The 19,809-nt window shown below is 42.9% G+C and overlaps 1 protein-coding gene across 9 annotated transcripts in view; it reads right to left on the reverse strand.

Moving 5' to 3' along the window:
- SH3KBP1 (SH3 domain containing kinase binding protein 1) overlaps nucleotides 1-19,809 on the reverse strand; it is a 334,393-nt gene that overhangs the window by 126,942 nt on the left and 187,642 nt on the right. For 7 of the 9 annotated variants that reach the window (XM_023249326.2, XM_019823637.3, XM_023249328.2 and 4 more), the window contains 2 exons: nucleotides 12,495-12,569; nucleotides 8,723-8,928 (listed from right to left, as the gene is read on the reverse strand). In XM_023249326.2, the coding sequence (XP_023105094.1) occupies nucleotides 8,723-8,928; nucleotides 12,495-12,569 (281 nt within the window). The remainder of the gene's footprint in view (nucleotides 1-8,722; nucleotides 8,929-12,494; nucleotides 12,570-19,809) is intronic. The other 2 variants (XM_023249329.2, XM_023249327.2) reach the window with 1 other exon arrangement.

The raw sequence follows: 19,809 nt of genomic DNA on the forward strand, positions 1-19,809 counted from the left end.
TAATACTTTGCTGAAATACCACTTTGCTTAAAAAGATCTCTGATACCCCATCCCTTCCTTCTGGACCTCCAGCAGAAGTAGTAGCTCCTTCCCCTGTTCTCTCTGATGCTTTGGACATACCTCTGCTAGTCCTTTTCCCCTGCATCGTAATGACTTTTGTCCATATCTACTTTTTCCCACGTACACGTACTCCAAAGCACTGAATGAGAGGCCTGTACGTGGCAGTTGATGCAAGGCGTGATGCAGCGGAGGAGGTGTTAACTCCATTCCAATTAACTACACCAGATCCACCTTACCCCAAATGAATATCCTGCCGGTAAAAAAATCTGCATGTATCATGCTAATACGGAATCCAGACGTGCCTCCTAGCCGATTCCTTTACAAATGGATTGCCACTCCTGAGCTCATTTACCTAGCAATTTCTAGAGCTGCCACTGCTGATCCATAAAAGGCATTTTCAATAAAGCTTCAGTAAGTGAATGAATGAGCCAATTAATAAACAAATGAAAGAATGAGCCTGTAGCCAGACCACAAGCAGAATGAGTCTTCCTTCATAATTTCAACTGGGTCAGGACAAACCATTATATTCATGTATCCAGTCCACAAATATTTACTGAGGGCCAAGTATAGTTTAACAATGATTTTCAAGGAATCATAAATATGTTGGTGACTAACACAGGCAAGGTCCAAAATCATGGCTCCGCCTGCCTGCCTGCCTGCCTGCCTTCTTTCCTTCCTTCCTTCCTTCCTTCCTTCCTTCCTTCCTTCCTTCCTTCCTTCCTTCCTTCCTTCTTTCCTTCCTTCCTTCCTTCCTTCCTTCCTTCCTTCCTTCCTTCCTTCTTTCCTTCCTTCCTTCCTTCCTTCCTTCCTTCCTTCCTTCTGTACTTACTTTCTAATAGCTAATATTTAAGGTTTGGTGATGTCAAACAAACAGCTATCCAGATATAGTGAAATTCAATTCTACTTGTCTGAGTTTGAAATTTTCCATAGTAAAAACTTAAAGAAATGATCCTGGAAGCTGTACTGCTATTTACAGGCATCCCTTCTGTTCTAATAACCAGAAGGGCAGCAATAATAACTACGAATGTTAATCAAGTGATGATTAAATGCCAGGCACTTTTTCTACCCATTTTTTTGTGTTACTTAATCCTCACGACAACCATATGGAGCACGTCCTGTTGGTATTCTAATTTTACAGATGAGGAATCTAAAGCAGTGAGTGCTTAAGTAATCTGTCCCAGGAAGAGTCAGAGTTGGGATGTGAACCCAGAAAATCCCGCCTGCATGCTTAATAACCACTGTATGCCTAAAAACACAAACGTAATGCCTTCTGGGAATGTGATTCTTGGTGATGATCTGGCTGTAATCGAACATTTCTTAGAAAATACTACTATGCTGCATGTTTTAGAAAGTGTATGTCAAGCACATATGAAACAGTAAACAACACCAAACATGACAAAAAGTAATCCGGTAATACTGTTTCTGGTTCCCTTTCCCTACCAACACCCCCCCCCCCACTTACTTCTAAATAAGGAAACCTAACAGAGACACACTGGGGAAAGATAATACATAAAACGAAGTCTGAAAATCCCAGACCATTCACCCAGGCAAATAGTGGGCCCCTTAATGCCATCTACTCATTAAAAATCATGGATTTTCCAACCACTCAAGAGACGTCACATAATCTTATCTTTCAGCCAAAATGAGAGCCATCCAATACTTTAAGTCTCAGGTAATCACAACAAGGGTTTGAAACCCAGTTGTGTTTCATTAATCAAAGAAGGTATCGTTAGCTTCTGGAGATCCCCAGAGCTTAGTTCTAGTCTTCAAATGATTAGAGACATAAATCTCTCATTTTTAAGGAACTAAGATCATCACTTTAGATGTTTACATGTTTTAATTTTACTTAAGCATACAGCTTGATGAATTTTTGCTAAATGGATAAAAAGACTGCCTATGTACAAAAAGAGTAAAATTTCTCTTACTGCAATTTGGCTGATTAAAAAAAATGATTAGTAGCTCATTTATATACAATTTTAATTCTCACTCTGTTACAAGTGAAAGTTACAATGTTGATATCATAAAGGCATGAATTTGGGTGACAAATGAGATCCAAGATGATTAGAGCTGAAAAGAGACTGTCACAAACACAATGTCGGGTTGTGGGATACAGTAGCAAATGTAGAAAGAACACAGGATCATTGCAAGAGAGAGATATCAGAAGTCACGAATGGCCATCAGCTAAGACAGACCGTGGAAGAAGAGCTTCTTGGAGAATTTCTTTGTAGGGAATCCAGTAAACAACCAATGTAAAGAGCCTGGGCATGGAATGAGCTGGCACCAAAAAGCCAAGATTATTCTACACAAAGGCATATCAGGTTAGGTCCTGGGGACTCCCTTGAGTATTGGTAATTTACCCACCTATGTGTAATACCTGCCATTCCTTAAGTGTTTAGGCAGATGTGATCACCTGAATGACTCATGAAAAGGGAAGGAGTTTAGAAAAAGACTGGGGCCAGGCTGGGGTCACAAGGAAGCAGCCTGATGAGGAAATTCCCTCTTGGGTCCACAGGTGGAGGACAGAAGGTACCAGTCATATTCATGAGAATAAGGGTCTGTCTGGGATACCTTCTTGCTGACAGTTTTCCAACCCAATATCCAGGCTGATGACTTCCAAACCTACATCTACAGTTCTCTCGTGATCACCACTTATTTATCCAACAGCTGGATGCCTCCACCTGATGGTCCCACAAGTACCTCAAAAATCCTCTCTCCTCCCCAAATATCTTTCTTCTCTAGTGGGCTCTAGCCAGGGAATAATACTACCGTCCACCTGGCTGCTTAAGCCAGTTGCCCAAGACATCGTTTTCAAGTCTTCCCTTTCCTTTATCCTCCACATACTATCAAATTTCTTCATTCTACCTTCAAAGTATTTCCCCAAACCATCCATGACAACACTTCAAAGCTGTTAGAAAAACTATTTCCCTTATCTTGATGTTTCCTGTCATGTAAAATGGAGCCCAAATGGACACTTGATGGACACAACTGGACACTCCTAGAACTCCCTGCTCCCTTATTCACTTTCTCAGGGGAGAAGGAAATGACTTCTCTGACAGGTAAATTTCAAAAAAATTAATTGGGCGCATTCAGCTCAACTCTTCTCTTTCCTCCTCTTTGAAGTTGGCCTCTGCTCTTCCCCAAGGGGCAGGCCCTTCTATCTCACATGGGTCTGGCTTTAGTTCAGTGTTGCTGATACTGGGTGGGTGGGTCTGTCTAATCCTGGGGATCAGCTGGCAGGCCCATTTGGCTCTCACCTTCATCTATGTCCTTCAACTTTGCCTTCATCAATAACAACACTGCTATATAACATAGGTAGAGAAAGGTGCACAAATCTTAAGTGTACAGCTTTGAGGAATTTTCACAAAATGAAATAAGATCTATATCAATAGAGAAATATACCATATTCATGGATTGGGAAGGTATCAATTCTCCCCCAAAAGTATATATAGAGTCAACGCAATCTTAATCAAAGTTCCGAAAAGGGTTTTGTTTTTTTGGTGTTTTTGTTTTGTTTTGTTTTGTTTTGTTTTTGGTGGTAGTGGTGGTGGGGTGATGACAAGGTAACTCTAAAATTTATATGAAAATATAAGGGGTCAAGAATAGTCCAAGAAACCTCGAAGAAGATGAACAAAGATTGAGGACTTATACTCCCAGATATCAAGAATGACTCTACAGCTACAGTAATTGTAGTATAGAATGAGTGCAGGGACAAATATAGACCAACAGAACACAGAGTTCAGAGATGAACTAAAACATACACAGACACTTCAATTATGACAAAGGTGATAATGGCTGTGCAGTGCAGAAAGGACAATCTTTTCAATAAACACTGCTGGATGAAAGGGATACCCATACTGAAAAAGGAGCAAAAATACTATGTTGATTCTCCATCCACTGACTCATCTTATTCATTAACTGGTTTAGAACCTAGATGGGGGCGGGGGGTTATTGAGAGAGTCAAAATAAGTTTCTGTTAACCTCTTTTCTGAATTTTAGTTACCCTATCTTCTGTAATCCACTCCTCCCATTGCAAATTGGAATACTTTCTCTAAATCACCTACCCAGTCATGTCACTCTCCTGCTGAAAATAGCTCCCTATTGATGCTCCTCATTGCCTTTAAGATCACGTCTAAACTACTTAACAAGTCACCAGGCCCTTCCTGACCTGGGCCCTGTTCCTTTTTATTTTCATCTCTCCCCACTTCCTGCTGAAGCCTCAACATGTGTTCTGTGCTATCTCAATTTCCCTTTCAGGCATTAATACATGTTGTTCTTCTCACCTTAACAACTCTATACTCTTTGGCTTCATGAATGTCAACGGGACGCCATGGTTCTCAGCCTAAACATCACTTCCTGTAAGCCTATAGACATCACGTCCTATAGGAAGTCTAAACATTATTTCCTGTATGAAGGAGGTACACTTGTACATGAACACTCACTCTCCAGCCTCCCTCACAACTCACCACTTCCGGCCATGCACCTTGCTCTCAACCTGTGGCATTCGCCACACCTGTATTGTTATTGCTTGTTTATTGTTCTGCAGCTCCGCGAGGGCAGTGACCTGGTCCTGTTACCCCAGTGCTGAACATATAGTGAGTACTCAATAAATACTAGTTGAAACGAGTTACATTTATAATTTCAAAGTATTTTCTGTTATATAACATTTTGTAAAGTCCTAAGAGGTAGGATAGGTGTACAGAGTATTTCCATTTTACATATGGCCCAGTTGAGGTTAAGTGATTTTGTCAGGGTCAATCGGCTAGGACAATGGTACCATGCTCTTCTAATCTTCTGATATTTAACTTGGTTCATCTTTGGCCACACCGTATTTTCCATTATTTTAATACAACACATACTCACCTCTGAGCTTAGTTTAAATGTTACATATTTTTCCCAAGGTTCTTCTTTTTTTCTTTAACTTTCTATCAAGGGAAATTTACAACACATATAAAAATAGACTATAGGCTACTGACCCACCATGTATTCACCACCCAGTTTCAACAATTATCAACTCATGACCAGTCTCGTTTCCTTTGTGCCCTACCCACTCTTCCATCTTCCAAATTGCTGGAAGCAAAATCTCAGACATTAAGTAACTTCATCTGTAAATATTTCAGTTAAATGGTGCATTAAACAAATCATTCACAGGCATATCCAACCGGTAGTATTGAAAGGACTCAGAAACGGGGTCCTTCCTTATAGCTCGATCAATTGAGAAGCGAGAGTACTATTTCCCTATTGTTGGGGTGGGGAATGTTACGTAGTACCTCTCCTGCTGTATAATTATCAGCCTTTGGTCACTCTGGTTAGGCTGATATGGATTAGAGCATGGCTAAAATAAGCACAAAATTTTCTAGCAACTGAGAAAAGTGGATCTCAAAACTTCACAACCTGAAGGGACAATGTGATATACTTGCAGTTGTTAAAAATTACAAAATTCCGTTTTTCCTTCATCCAACTTATCAAACCAGCCATCTAAGAAAGCCAACTGCCCCGGCCCATGTGGAAGACCCGCTTGGATCTCCACCTAACAAATGCTGTCACATGAGATTCAGTCTGTGCTTCTGCAAAATCAAAATAGTGAGCTCAATTCTCCAAGGAAACTTCCTTCCTCAAATATAAATCTTGGACACAAAACCATCTCAAAAGTGACGAGAACCAGGCTGCGCACTAGTAAAACATTATTGCGCTCACCAGCCCTCATGCCGGGTTGTGCAATAAAATAATGGATCCATAAATCTATGCAGCTATCCATAGTGCCAACAACAGTGGGTGGAGATAGTTTTGAGTCCTTTTAGATGCTGTAAAAAATTGTCCACAGCCAGTAAAGCAAGCTGGGAAGTTTATGTTTTCCCCAGGGGCTCCGCAATGAGAAGCAGGTTAAGACTGCTGCCAGCACATGGTTTCCTTCTGCAAACAAATCATGAATCAAGATGCATACACATGCACACACATATATATATTACTCTGATGATGTTAACATGTCATGTCACCAAGGCCAATACAATAAATCTCTGCTTCACAAAACCACAGTGAACCAAAAAACCACCATACTTTCAACTATATACCTATTACCTAATCCCACCCAGTCCCGTCATATTATAGAGGTCTGTAATCTCCAGAGTGCCACGTTAATACAGTTTTAATATTATTCATGCACCTATTACTTACTGAACACACCTAACCTACCAGGTGCCACACGGTGTTCTAAGCACATAGCATATATTGGTGAACAAAGTAAATAATAAACATAATAAAAAATAAATCCCATGTTAGAAAGGGCTGCATGCTGTGGAAAACAAAAAAATGCAGCACAAGTAAGCAGGGTGAGCTAAGGGGACGGGTCTCGGGACGAGTGGGCCAGGGCACGGCTCATTGAAAAGGTGAAGTCCGAGCAAAGCAGCAGGGGAAGAGGCATGCAGGCAAGTGAGCAGGTGGATACAGGGTGTCTAGCCACGAGAAACCACTGCGGTAAAGGTCCCCAAGGGGGAAAGTGTTTGGTATGCTTAAAGAAAAGCAAGGGGCCAGGACAGAGGGAGCGAGGGGAGAAGGCGAGGGAGAAAGTCCAAGTGGTAACAGAGTCGAGTCACTTCAGCCTGGGGGCCCTGGGGAGGCCTTTCACTTTGGTTCTCTGGGGAGCCTCTCCAGGGGTGCAAGCAGAGGAGTGGCACGATCAGACTTGGGATTTCAAAGGATCACCCTCACTTCACTGTTGAGACTAGACTGTAGGGGAAGGGGAGAAGCAGAAAGCCCTATTAGGAGGCCACTGGGTGATGATGAGAGAGCAGGGGCGCCACAGAGGCGATGAGGTGATGAGTCGTGGTGGGTGCTCAACATTCACAGGAGGCAGAGCTGATGGAGTCTCCTGATGGATCGGACGTGGGTTATGAGAGAAGGAAGGAAGTCAGGGATAACCCTAAGGCTTTTGTCCCGAACCTGTAGGAGGGGAAGTAGGACGCCCTTCCCTGAGACGGGGAAGGCTGTGGGCAGAGTGGTTTGAGGGGGATGATGAGGAGTTCAGGGTTGGACAAGCTGGTAAGAATTTAAGGTCTTCACGTGGAGATGTGCAATTCGGCAGCTGGGCATGTGGCCCTGGGGTCCAGAGGAAAAGCGTGCTGAGGTACAAACTTGGGATTATTATCTGTGATGCAGATACTGCTACTGCTAATGACCCAATTTACTACTGTGGTCAGAACAAATATAAATATTCATAGCATTAATAAAAGTCACACACACACACACACACACACACACACACACACACACACACACTGTCCTTCTACACAGAGGAGAATAAGACCACGAATCATAAAGCAAACAAAAGGCATTAAGCGTTTGCTGACCAAGTCAACGGTCATGTTCATTTCAACCACTGGAGTAAAATGAAGAAAAGCTACATCCATCGTTCCTTCCCAAGACGGGGACTTGCTCTTTTGTAAATACTTACAGGAGTCTGAGAGTGATCATGTGAAAGAGAAATGAGCTCGCAAGCTGGTATAGCATCTAGACAGTTTTCAGATCTTGAGACACATCGTCTATTGCTTACTGAAAGAAACAAGGCTGGCTCCGACAAGCTGCAGTGAAAGAAGTGCACATGGAACAGTCTTTCATGTCTAAATCTTTCTGCCTTTTTTTCATCCTCAAGAGAACTAAGTGTCCAAAAGTTTCCTTTCCAGATTGTTTCTAATGCATGACACCGGGCAAGGTTGCTGGGGGCAAGAGGTGGGTGGAAGTTCCACAGCTGTGGAAGATGATGGCAACTTTGAAAAATTCATTTCACCCGAAAAATGGAAACCATTTTAAAGCCACTGATAAACCTGCATTAGAGGTGCTGCCAATGTCCCATCCCCCAAGCCTACTGGCACGAACATCAAAGCAAAAGATTCAGCACTAAATCGGATTCACCAACATTCCTTAAGCACAGCACGAGTGTAGCTTATTACGATCTGGAAAATTCCACAGAATTTATCAAATTCTAAGTAAAGCTATGGTGCTCGGAAGCGTACCACAGTAGACATCACCGACAGCCACAAGTGCGAGGGCTCTGGGTGTGTTGCTGTGGCAACCGTGTACTCGGCAGCAGGACGCCGCCTGCCTCTCGCCAACCCAGAACCAGAGGTGGAAGAAAACAGCCAGCTTCCTGATGGTAACCATCCAGGGAGTCTCAGCACGGCCCGTCTCCATCATACACACACGCAGGAGGCTTCCTCTCGGCAGTCTCAAATCATTCCCACCTAACTCCTAGAGGAAAAGCGCACAACCCTTTCCTCTACCGCAGAACCAGTCAACCAACACTCGCAGGCACGAGGCACTGGAGACGAGGACGAGGAGAAGCGAAAGATGAGCCGGGTCCAGGCATGAGGGGCTTTTCGGGGGCGGGGGGCGGGGAACCGAGAAGCGTAGGTCCGTTTGAAAAGTCATACAGAGACACATTCCATTGAGAGATCAGTAAGAAAAGAAGCCACAAACTGGAGCGTGAGCCCTTCCGGGAAAGCAGTTCCCACACGGAGGGAGCACCTCAAAGGGGAGAAGGTGAACAGCCCGCACGTGAGGACGCCGACACCCCCAAAAGAGGCGTAAGGAGTCTCAGATGCCAAGCCCTACAACGGACTTTTGGGTACTCTGCACTATGTTGAAATAAAGCAAAAACCGTCGAACATACCTTCTCCACCGGTAGAAAGTCATTCTCTACTTCAATCGACCTTGGTCTTAGTTTTATTGGTTTGTCTTTGAATATATCTCCAAAGCCCACTCCCTTAACTTTCTTCGGCTGGATTGCTGCGGTTGCGACTGTCCCGTTGGCACCTTCGGATTTGGTACTGCTCGAGTCACCCCCATCACTCTCGGAGCCTGTGGTTTCCCTTAAACCTGTCAAGAGTGGGGACGGGGAGAGAAAGAGCTCAGAAATCAGCCATAGCTGTGAAGCACCTCACAGCCAGCCAGGAGCCACCTCTGAAAGTGTTTCTGGGCACAGGATAACCTGCACTGGGACTTTTCATTTAGCGTGTCGAATACGTTGCATTTGGGTGGCTCTGAGTTTTGTTCGATCTCCCCACCCCCAGCCTTTAATTTTAAGAAGTGAATCAAAATTCTTTTAAAAAAATCTAATTTCAAAGCAGATCTCTTTGTAAGCGTGATATTTCACCTCTCTTCAGCCGGAACCTGATTCTAATACAAATTTGTTTTGCCACAGTCTGTGCAATAACAACCCTCCCCACCCTGTCCTCGCCTCCCCACCCAGTCAGTACCACATACTGTACCTCCAATCTCTATGACTCATGGCAATTAGCAATTAGCAATGAAAGTAACATTTCCTGAAGGGAAATTGTAAAGCTAAAAGCCATTTAAACAAATTAGCAATTAAAGAAACCACACAAAATTATGACTGCCAAAGAATTAAATCTCTTTGGATGGTTTCACAAGGAATAAATGCACGCAGGCATGATTCTCTAGGAAAGCATTAAACCAAACTTGACATTGAGACGCTTTCACTGGCGAGATGACTGTGTTTGTTAAAGAGGGAAAGGAAGCTGCCCTCCCGGAGGCCAGAAGCCCCCAAGCCTACTTCTCTTCTTCCCTCCTTTAATACCACCATCTTCCCAAAGCTGAATCCCTTGCTAAAGAAGGACGTTGGGGACACGACACCCTTCCTTTGACCTCTTGCGGCAAGTGTCGGAAGTCATCAAATAGTTATCAGCAAGACAACGTGAACACTTACCTCCCAGATTCTTTTTTCCCCAGGCTCTGCCCACAATCATCCTCCTAAAAGGAAGAGCCTATTTGTTTCCTACTTAATTTCTGAGTGTACATTCTTACTTTGAAAGTCAGTACACCAGTCATGCCATCAAAGGGCGGGATTCAAAGGATATTTTATGGGATACTAGTCTGCCATTCAATTGGTCTCTAAAACCTCTAGCTGTGGAGAATAGTTCCTGAACATTGACTACATGTGCCCTGATGACAACAATGCCCTTGATGAAAGCACATCGTCAAACTTTGTTCCGTATTAACCGATCGTGCGTTATCTTTCTGTAGGGAAGGTGGCCTCCTAGTACGTAAGAACAAGACACCGAATAATTGCTCACATAAAGCGTTAAAAAATGTCGAAGTCATTCAAATAAATAAGTCTCAGTGCAGGAAGAAACTGTTAAATGAAAACAGATAAAATATAGAAAGGTCATTATAAATTGCTAACAAGTTTCAAAATCAAATCCTTAAAATTAAAACAATGGCTGTGTTTGTTGCTGCTGCTGTTTTTAATAAAATGGTTACTTATAAGCCAAAAAGGAAGGGGGGGGGAGGAGGACGATCCTTGGTGTACATTTGAATTAACTCAAGAATAGCATCTGTGAGCAAAAGCGGAGGGCAGGGCGCTGAGAAGCGGCCTACAGCAGTGGGGTCAGCCACAATTTCTAGGACTGGAGCTGAGTGTGCAAACACGGACAACCCCTCTGGATTAGCTACCCGTTCATGTGTTTATCTGTTCATTGTTTTCGGAAATATCCCTGCTGGAGATACAATTTTGGAGTCTAAATATTGTGTCATTCCCCCTTTAACATGTTCTCATTTTGCCGTATGGATTCTTTCTATGTGATAAATGGCTTGTATATTCCTTTCTGGGTTGGAAGGAACCATTTGAGGGTGGAATAAAGAAACAGTTAGTGGCAAGAAACCATCACCATCCTGCCCTCCCCACCAGCAGCACCAGCAGCACCAGCAGCAGAGCAAATGGTTTAGGGCAAGGCTGTGTGAGTTCTTCAGAGAGAGGAATCTGAAGGAGTCTTCTATCATTCCTCACGAGGTAGAACCATAATATCTGCGACCGCTGCCGTTTGGATTTCCCTGAGCTTCTGGTTTCATGGATTTGCTGCCTCCCGGGCTCATCTTAATGACTTTATATTAATCACGGTGAGAAATGCTCTTCGCGTAACACAGGGAGAGGTGGCGCGGTCACTCAACCACGTAAGTACGGACCAGGAAGGAAACACACGGCAGATTTGTCTTCCAGACATTCTGGCAGCCTGCTTCTGTCGCTTTTAAGTGGGTAAATTACATAGCTGAATATCTGGGTTGGTGAAATAACTCAGAATCTAGCTCCTTCCCTTTGGAGGGAAAGAAAGGTGACTTTTCGTTTTTATGTCAGTTTGGTGCCGTATCTTTTACCTACCGGTGCTCATCACACACGCTATCCCGTGAAGTATGCCAGATTCATGCTCAGAATGCCAGGCGACACCCACAGGCAGGACAGCCCAGAGTGTGGGCTGGGGGCTGGGGGCCGGGGACAGTTCACGAAGGGGTCGTTGCTGTTGCACAGTGAGATCAGCACAGGCACTGCGCATGTTCAGAAACGCTTATAGCAGAGTGCACCAGTATGCCTTCAGACACGTGGCCAGTGGGCTCGTCTGGGTGACCAGGGAATAGACCAATCCTGGTCAAACGCCCGTGGTGAGGTGCAGATGGCACAATGCATGCACAGTAAAGTCATGTTCGCCAAGACCAGGTATCTGTCCCCGGGGGGATGGAAATAAAAATAACTTCACCACAGACAGTCTGAGAAGCACGGTTCTGGCACTCACATGCGAACCTTCTCTTGCATCACTGGTGTATACGTAGGTACGTGCGCGTATGTGTACAGACACACCCTATGTATTTTCTTTGCCATGTGGCGGGCCAGATGACTTAATAAATTACGCTTTCATGTAATTTACCTTAATATTCATGCACGGATCAGTTCAGACCTGTGAGTCATTTTGTTTAAATTTAAAACGCACATGTACAGTGCTGTTCAGTGGCAGGAACTGTTCTAAAGGCTTCACGAAATTGACTCGTTAATCTCATTCACCTCCTTCCCCTCAACTTTTGGCAGCTTTATTTCACAACACAAAAGGCTATACGTTGGTCCTGCCAAAGGAAGTCTGTCGTGTGGTGACTGGCTGTGAGCAAGGCGGAACACCACTTCTGGCATGGACCGTCATGCCAAATTCTCATTTCTTTGAACAACACAATGAAGAAATGGTTTATTGGTTTCCAATGGCCCACTCAGGAAAAGCAGTAACCACGAGAGGATGACAGCTCCAGGGGAAGCCATCTTACACCGGCTCAGAGGCCCAGAGATACTGGTACAAGTATGTATGCCATGACAAATGCTACTGGTCTCTTCTCTGCACGCATGGTTCATGCACGCATGTTACACACATGGCAGAGGCACAAAGCAAACAAGAAAGCGCCAGGGCTGGTGATGAGAATGCTCCTGTAGCACACACCAAGGAGACAGCACTTATTCAGGCAGATAAGTCCATGTCCTTGGATCAGAAATTCACACGGACACTTGGCAGAAGCATGAGCAGCTCAGGAAAGTGCGGCCGCGTCAAGAACCACGACTACCCGGATCTTAACTTTACAATTGCTTCCTGCTGTTCATTAAGGTCACTCACTGTAATAGCGTCTGTGGCCCTCCGTCTTGCCCGGTGCAGCTCGGTACAGAATTGTCCCTTCAAAGGTAGTCTTTCCTGACAGTGAATGAGAGAAGAGAAGGGGAGAGAAAAACAAGAGGGGGAAGGGGGAGCAAATGATGGCAAAAGAAGGAAGAGGGAGAGTCTTTAACTGAACTTGCTTTCAGTGAATCCGCTGTAAGAGTTTTATCGGCAAATTAATTAGAGACCATTAGGCAGAATTTACGAAATTTTACAGAATGAGCCCAAAGTCCCCACGCCATGAGCACCTGGAATCGGGGCTTGCCTCTGCAAATGACTGGCATGGAGATTATGCCCAATTTAAACTGGAAGCCATTTCCACATTTTAACGCAAGAACAGGAAAACCTCAATTAACCAGAGGAAATCCAATTCATCATATTTCTTAACGAACTCAGCTGTACAATGCAAACTCCTCTTTGGAGAGTAGGGCCCACACATAATACAAATTTAGGCCCATTGTCTTTTATCTTCTACCCCTAGAGCCCTGTGTGATACAAACTGATATCCGTGACCCCAAGATTCTAAAAAAAAAGCACAGAGTTCTCTTTAAAGATTTTATGCTTAGTACCTTTCAGCAAGAAAAGGTACTAAAGTGCTAGAGGAGGGTTTTCACCAAAGATGTTTAGAACCAATCGTGGCCTCCGTGTAGACGTTAGGGGTTTTCTGCTTAGCACTGAGAACACCAGAAAACCCTATTTTTCTTGGAACACCTTGATAGACCTTTTGCCATATCAGTCATGAGACTGTACTGAAGCATGAGGACGTAGGACTCACTCGCTGTCAAATGTCAAATTATCTCTTTTTTGTTGTTGTTACGAGTAAAGGTTACCGATAGCATAGGACTAGACACAGAGCTAAAGCCCAAATCTCTCTGGAATCATGAATAAGTACAGAAAATACACACACACACACACACTGCCCTAGTTTGAGTGTATACACACACACACACACACACACACACACACACACACACACCTTCCAGAGAATACCATCGGCAGGTGAAATGGTTTGCTAAAGGCAAACTCAATTAATATATGCATCACTTTAAATTATCCAACGAACAGGTTCTCTTATGGCTTACAAGCTAAATATCCAACTGGAGCCCAGTCATACAGCTCACTCATAATCAGCCTGAAGGAGGGAAAGGCAGGCTATGTTTACAGAGAGAGGAACTGAGGGAGGGAGCGACTTGTCTCACTTCTTAGAACATTCTTTAGGAAAATGGAAAACCCCAATAAGGAACCACCAAGTCAGCTTCTGGGCCGCATCGCCCCTGATACATGAAGAGAGCTGTGAGTGATCAGATCAGCGACTGAAATGCCCTCGGGTATGTCCCATTTCCGTGTCCTACAGGCATGGTGGGACACCGTTGCCCTGAAATCTGCCCTTTATGACAAATATGCTCCGTCCAATTAAAGCACAAATTTAGATGTTCACAATCACTGGCTGCATAAGAACCATCCAAAGAAACAATCAAGTGTTCCAAAGGTTCTTGTTAGATTTGCAGTTCTTGAGGACTCTGATGACAAAAGAGTGGAGCAAGTAACAGCCGTTGCTTTCTTTGGGCAAATTTTTACTCCCTTTTGGTCATTAAGGTGACATTACTCCTAAGGAATGTAGATGTTTTGCAATCAAGGCCCTCCCAAAATGAACAGCAAGGGTCCTCTCGGCATCAGAAAAAGTAAACGTAAGAAGAAGAAATCAGTATTTTGATAAAGTCCCTCCAAATATAACAGAACCTCCCTGCGTTCTTTCCCAGGACCAAGTCTGAGGATCACTGAGGGACACCACAGCTCTGATGTCTCCGAACGGCCAAGTGTTGGTGCAAAACCCCCTGTATGCTGTATGCCTGGGCTGGGACTGAGTGAGGACATACTTGTTCTAGCTGAAGAGCAAAAGAGGGACACCTGGGCGGCTCAGCTGGTTGAGCATCTGACTCTTGATTTCGGTTCAGGTCATGATCCCAGGATCGTGGGATCAAGCACCGCGTCAGGCTCTTTGCTAAGCATGGAGCCTGCTTGGGATTCTCTCTCTCTCTCTCTCTCTCTCTCTCTCTCTCTCTCTCTCTCTCTCTCTCAAATAAAAAATAATAATAATAAAATAAAGAGCAAAAGAGATGGGCAATTTGAAGAAAGTTCATGAATATAAGTGCTGTTTACTCTATTGGGAGAAATCCTCTAGCATCACTATTAAATATTAATACTTAAATATTTTGCAGAAAACGCTGCAAAAAGGAAGAATTTTAGAATTTCAACACAAAATCGTACGCTTATCGTAGCATTTAATTTTGCCTGAAACTGTTCTGTCAACTTGTTAATTGCCCTTCACTGTTAACAGAAGATCATACACAAAACAAATACCATCTAATATTAAAAAGAACAGAAAATACAAAACAAAAAAGAACAATCTGTGTCTTACAACTAATGAAATACGATATTTGTGTACCATGAAAGTGGTGTGCCCCAAGTTTTAAAGGGCTGTCTCCATCTTTGTCTTAGCTTCACAAGTCACTAAAGCATCAGAATCTAACATTCCCAATTAAGGAATTAGGAAAACAACAAAGTCAATTCAAACTGAAATCTCATGGCTGTTAATGGTTATAGAATGGAAATGCAAACTTTCTCCCTCTGAAAATTATGGAAAATAATTGAAAATGTTTCTGTAGCTAAACAATGTCTCTTTAAAGAAAATTAACAGGAATACTTTTTAGTTTTACAACAATTACTTTAGAATCTGAGAAATTCAGTAATATTAAAAAAGATGTTAGAAACAAGAAAATATATGTTTATGCCTTAAATATGAAGCAAAATTTGTCTGAAAATGAGATGGGACAATAGTAAGATCTGGATTTGCCCCTCAGCCCAAATAAGTCATGGATTCAGGATATTCTCTGATTACAATTTAATAGATCAATAGAATTTCTGACTAGCTACACTTTACATTATTTAGTCAATACTAGCACATGCAAAGCAGAAAATGAAAAGGTAATTAATCCTGATCCGTGATAAGAAGGAGAAATAAGCTAAACTCCACTACAATTTGAAATTTGTCAGACGCTCTGTGAAAGGGGAAACTGCAGGCTAGAATAAAGGCAATACCAAAGTGTGTGTGGAAAGCCTGCATGTGACTGCGGCCGTGTCACTCATAAGCCATGCCACACCCAGGACTTTGTTTCACTAGACTTTAGTGTTCTTATCTGACACCAGGCCAGAAGATGGCTAAATTCCTTTCCATCCCTGACATAAGATCCTGCCTGCACTATTATTACAACTACTGGATGTTTTATTTTGTAAAAACCTAATTTACTCAAATTTTTTTCTCCGTTGGTCTGCTACATGGGAGCCCACTTCATTCTTTTAAAACGTTCCTTGTTGGTGTCACTTTGCAAGCCCTAACAGACCCGGGTGATAATCATCAGTGGCTGCTAACATTCAACAAGAAAGACAGCCAGACCTTATGAGCCTTCATATAGATGACCCATCACCATCTATGAAGTTTGGGGGAAAAAATGTTTTATATTAATTATCAACTTATAGGAACACAGAGTCAATGATATAGCAGAGGTGAAATCGGCAAAGACTTACAGTGGGAAGTTAATGGACAAAGGACATCAGTTTGTTCAGTAAAAAATTATAAGGAAAAAAGGAGAGATGGAGAGGAATCTATAGGCTTAGAAAGACTTGAAACATAATCTGATTATAATCAGACACAAATCACAATGCATGTACCTCCTTCGCATGCACATTCAAACTAACAAATTGTACTAAAAATAAAAGATCCTGAGGGGAAGCGGACACTGACTGCACCTGTAATTCCACTGAGGAACTGCCATTATTTATTTATTTATTTATTTATTTATTTATTTATTTATTTATTTATTTATTTATTTTTGGTGCGATAGGGTATTTTAAGGCACCTTCTTATTGATACATATTGAAATATTTATGGATAAAATTACATGATATCTGGAGTTTGCTTCAGAATAATATGGGGGAAGATCGTGCAGTGGTATAAATAGAATCAAGTGGCCAAAGGCCGATAGCTGCTGAAGCTGGGTGATGAGCACTCAGGGGTTCATCACACTATTCTCTTGACTTGTATGTATGTTAGAAATTCTCTATAATAACAAGTTTATAAAAATATCTGAAAAAGTACATTTAATGTTTCATAAATCCTATAAAATATAACAGTGTTTTCAAATTTAAATACGCAGCAAGTTTTTGCTACTACATAGCTATGAATTTTCTTATCTGAGGTAAAAGGTTTAAACCAACATATCAACCAACCCAATTGCTGTAACTCTTTCCTTGACAGATTAGATTACCCTGAACAAAGATCTAAAGTTCAGAGATTTTCATAAGCAACCACCATATATAAAAATACATCAGGGTAAAAGAAAAGCAAGTTCAAGCACCTTGCACCTGTCATTCAAAGATGAAAATGCCGCCTTCGAGTGACAAAGGATTCAGCAAGAGCTTACTGAACCCCTGCCATGTGTCAAGCTGTCCGGGCACACTTCCGCATAAATACAATGCAAGGTCTCTTCTATCACATTCATCACCGGTTGACAAAACTCAACTTAATAACTATGCTCAAATACTTTCTGGAAATAGAAATATGAAGAGTACAAATACCAAATAATTATGTACACATATAGGTGTGTGTGTGTGTGTGTGTGTGTGTGTGTGCGCGCGCGTGTGTGCAAGATAGAGATATACAAGGACACAATGTACACAAAGTTTTATTCATATGCACCAGGACATAGATTTTGTCTGTCTTAAAAAACCTCACCATGATGTCTGGTAGCATTTAAATTAAGAGGATTTTTAGGATGCCACCAGCCTCTCTAAAAATTACCAAAATGGCACAAACATTAGGAATATTAAGTGGGCTGTCCTAACACAGACCTTGATTAAATACAGCTTAGCTCATACCAGAGTAAAAACCTAGATGTCTCTTGTGCATTAGCCATACCTTTGTCTTTCTCAGTTTTTTTTTTTAATTTTTTTTTCAACGTTTATTTATTTTTGGGACAGAGAGAGACAGAGCATGAACGGGGGAAGGGCAGAGAGAGAGGGAGACACAGAATCAGAAACAGGCTCCAGGCTCTGAGCCATCAGCCCAGAGCCCAACGCGGGGCTCGAACTCACAGACCGCGAGATCGTAACCTGGCTGAAGTCGGACGCTTAACCGACTGCGCCACCCAGGCGCCCCATTTCTCAGTTTTATGATAAAAGTAAATAGGCATTTACTATAGTCACACAAGATACTATCTCCGGGGAAAACTGGGTGATGGGTATGTGAGATCTCTCTGTACAGTTCTGGGTTGGTTTTTTTTTTTTTTTTTTCGCAACTTCCTGTGATTCTGTAATTATTTTAAAATTTAAAAAGTTAAAATAAAGCACATTGAAACTACTGATGCCATTCTCTGGCAGTAGAGAACAAGTAGGATCATTCTAAAGCTAAAGGTTCCACTTAAACAAATCCTCCCAGTATACATAACTTCTGTGTGTGATCTGATCTACATTTTATACATTTTACCATCTGATACACACTTTATCATCAGAGTGTAAACAGCTACTGAAAAACCTATGAGAACACTGAGAGATGCTCTTTCTCTTTCAGGGGATTGCTTCAAGGCAGCAAGCCACAGGGACGTTATCATCACATCTGCTTTTCTATGAAGTCCTTTGTGACCACCATTGTCCCCACATCCCGATGGGACTGGTCTCTCCACCTTTGTATACCATTTTCCTCATCCACCCATGGAGCACATGGGGCACCTCCCTGAACTGGTTTCTGCACCCAGTTTCTATAATGTGAGCTGACTGAAGGCAGGGACCCCATCTGATTTGTCTCTGCATATCTTCAGTGTCTTGTGCAGTGTCTTAGTAATAACAGGGGCTCAGTAAAGGTTGGATGTATGAGGAAGAGAAGAAAATGAGGAAGAAAGGAAAAAAGGAAGGGAGGGAGGAAGGGAGGAAGGGAGGAAGGGAGGAAGGAAGGAAGGAAGGAAGGAAGGAAGGAAGGAAGGAAGGAAGGAAGGAAGGAGAAAAGATGGATAGATATGGGCGGACAGATGGAGAGATGGAGAGATGGGCCCTCTTGTCCTAACTGTACATACTGGAAGATTGCCAAAGCTCTGTAGTTCTTTCAGAAGCATCCATCCTTGTTAGGAGACCATGCCTCTTCAGGGACCTCACAACCCCCTCAACAAGGGACAGAATCTGAGGTAACTAAATGTGGCTGCTGAAATTTGGGGCTCTCCTAGTCCTGAAATGGAGGGCTTTCAACTGAATGAGTGTTGGGGAGAAAAGTCTCTCCAAGAGAAACAGCCCCTGCCAAGTATGTGAAGGAAGGCTAGGTGACCAGTAGAGACCATTCCACGGAGTCTCCTAACCTCCTACCCCAGAAATTCCAGCACCATGTGTTTTGGGCTGAGGGAGTCAGGCAGGATCAAAAGTCCATATTATTAAATCAGAGCAGGAGGAGACAGTTTATTTCAGTAATTCCAAAAATACAAAAGGCATTACTTCTCTGACCCTTCAGCTCTGAAAGCGTAGCTAACAATGGCAGGATACCGAGAGGTCAAGGGTCTCCCAAACAGGTTGTCCGATACCTCTCCAGATCTCTTTTTCTGCCTCAGCCAAGGAGTCCCAAAGTAATTTAAACATGCAGAGACAGCGCTGCAGTGAGCAGGGTACCAAATGGTATGCAGCGGCCTCAATATATAAACTGGTTACATCCCGGGCTTTATCAGGATTAACAATGAAAGTGACCGTTTACAGACAGCCTTATATGGGCGAGGTGTTTATGTACATAATTGCCATTAGAACTCATAACACACTCCCCCATGGAAATAATGGTATAATGATCCGATTTGGTCCTCCCTCTTAGAAAGCCCATTTAATCTACAACATCCTTGAGGTACAGTATTGTTATTGTAGGACCCAATTACCAGGTACAACTGGGAAGCAGAGAATCACCTGACCCCAAGCCAGAGAAGGCAGCAGGAGCTGCAAGAGGCTTCATTTGCTCCAAAATCACCTCCCATCTTTCCTACCACAGACCCTAGGATGGAACGGAGTTCAGGGGTGGGGTGGAGTGGGGTCCCTGGCTCTGGCAGTGGAAGGAAAGGGTATAGCTGAAGCCTATGAGCCAACCAGCCAGATCTGCTGTTTCTATGAATGACAGGCCATAGGAGCCCACGCTACTGAGAGACCAAGGGAAGAAGGTCACTCGAGCACTTCTCCAGAAGTGGCTTTACCTCCAAAT

This window comes from Felis catus, chromosome X (assembly GCF_018350175.1).
Source record: "Felis catus isolate Fca126 chromosome X, F.catus_Fca126_mat1.0, whole genome shotgun sequence".
NCBI classification, from domain to species: Eukaryota; Metazoa; Chordata; class Mammalia; order Carnivora; family Felidae; genus Felis; species Felis catus.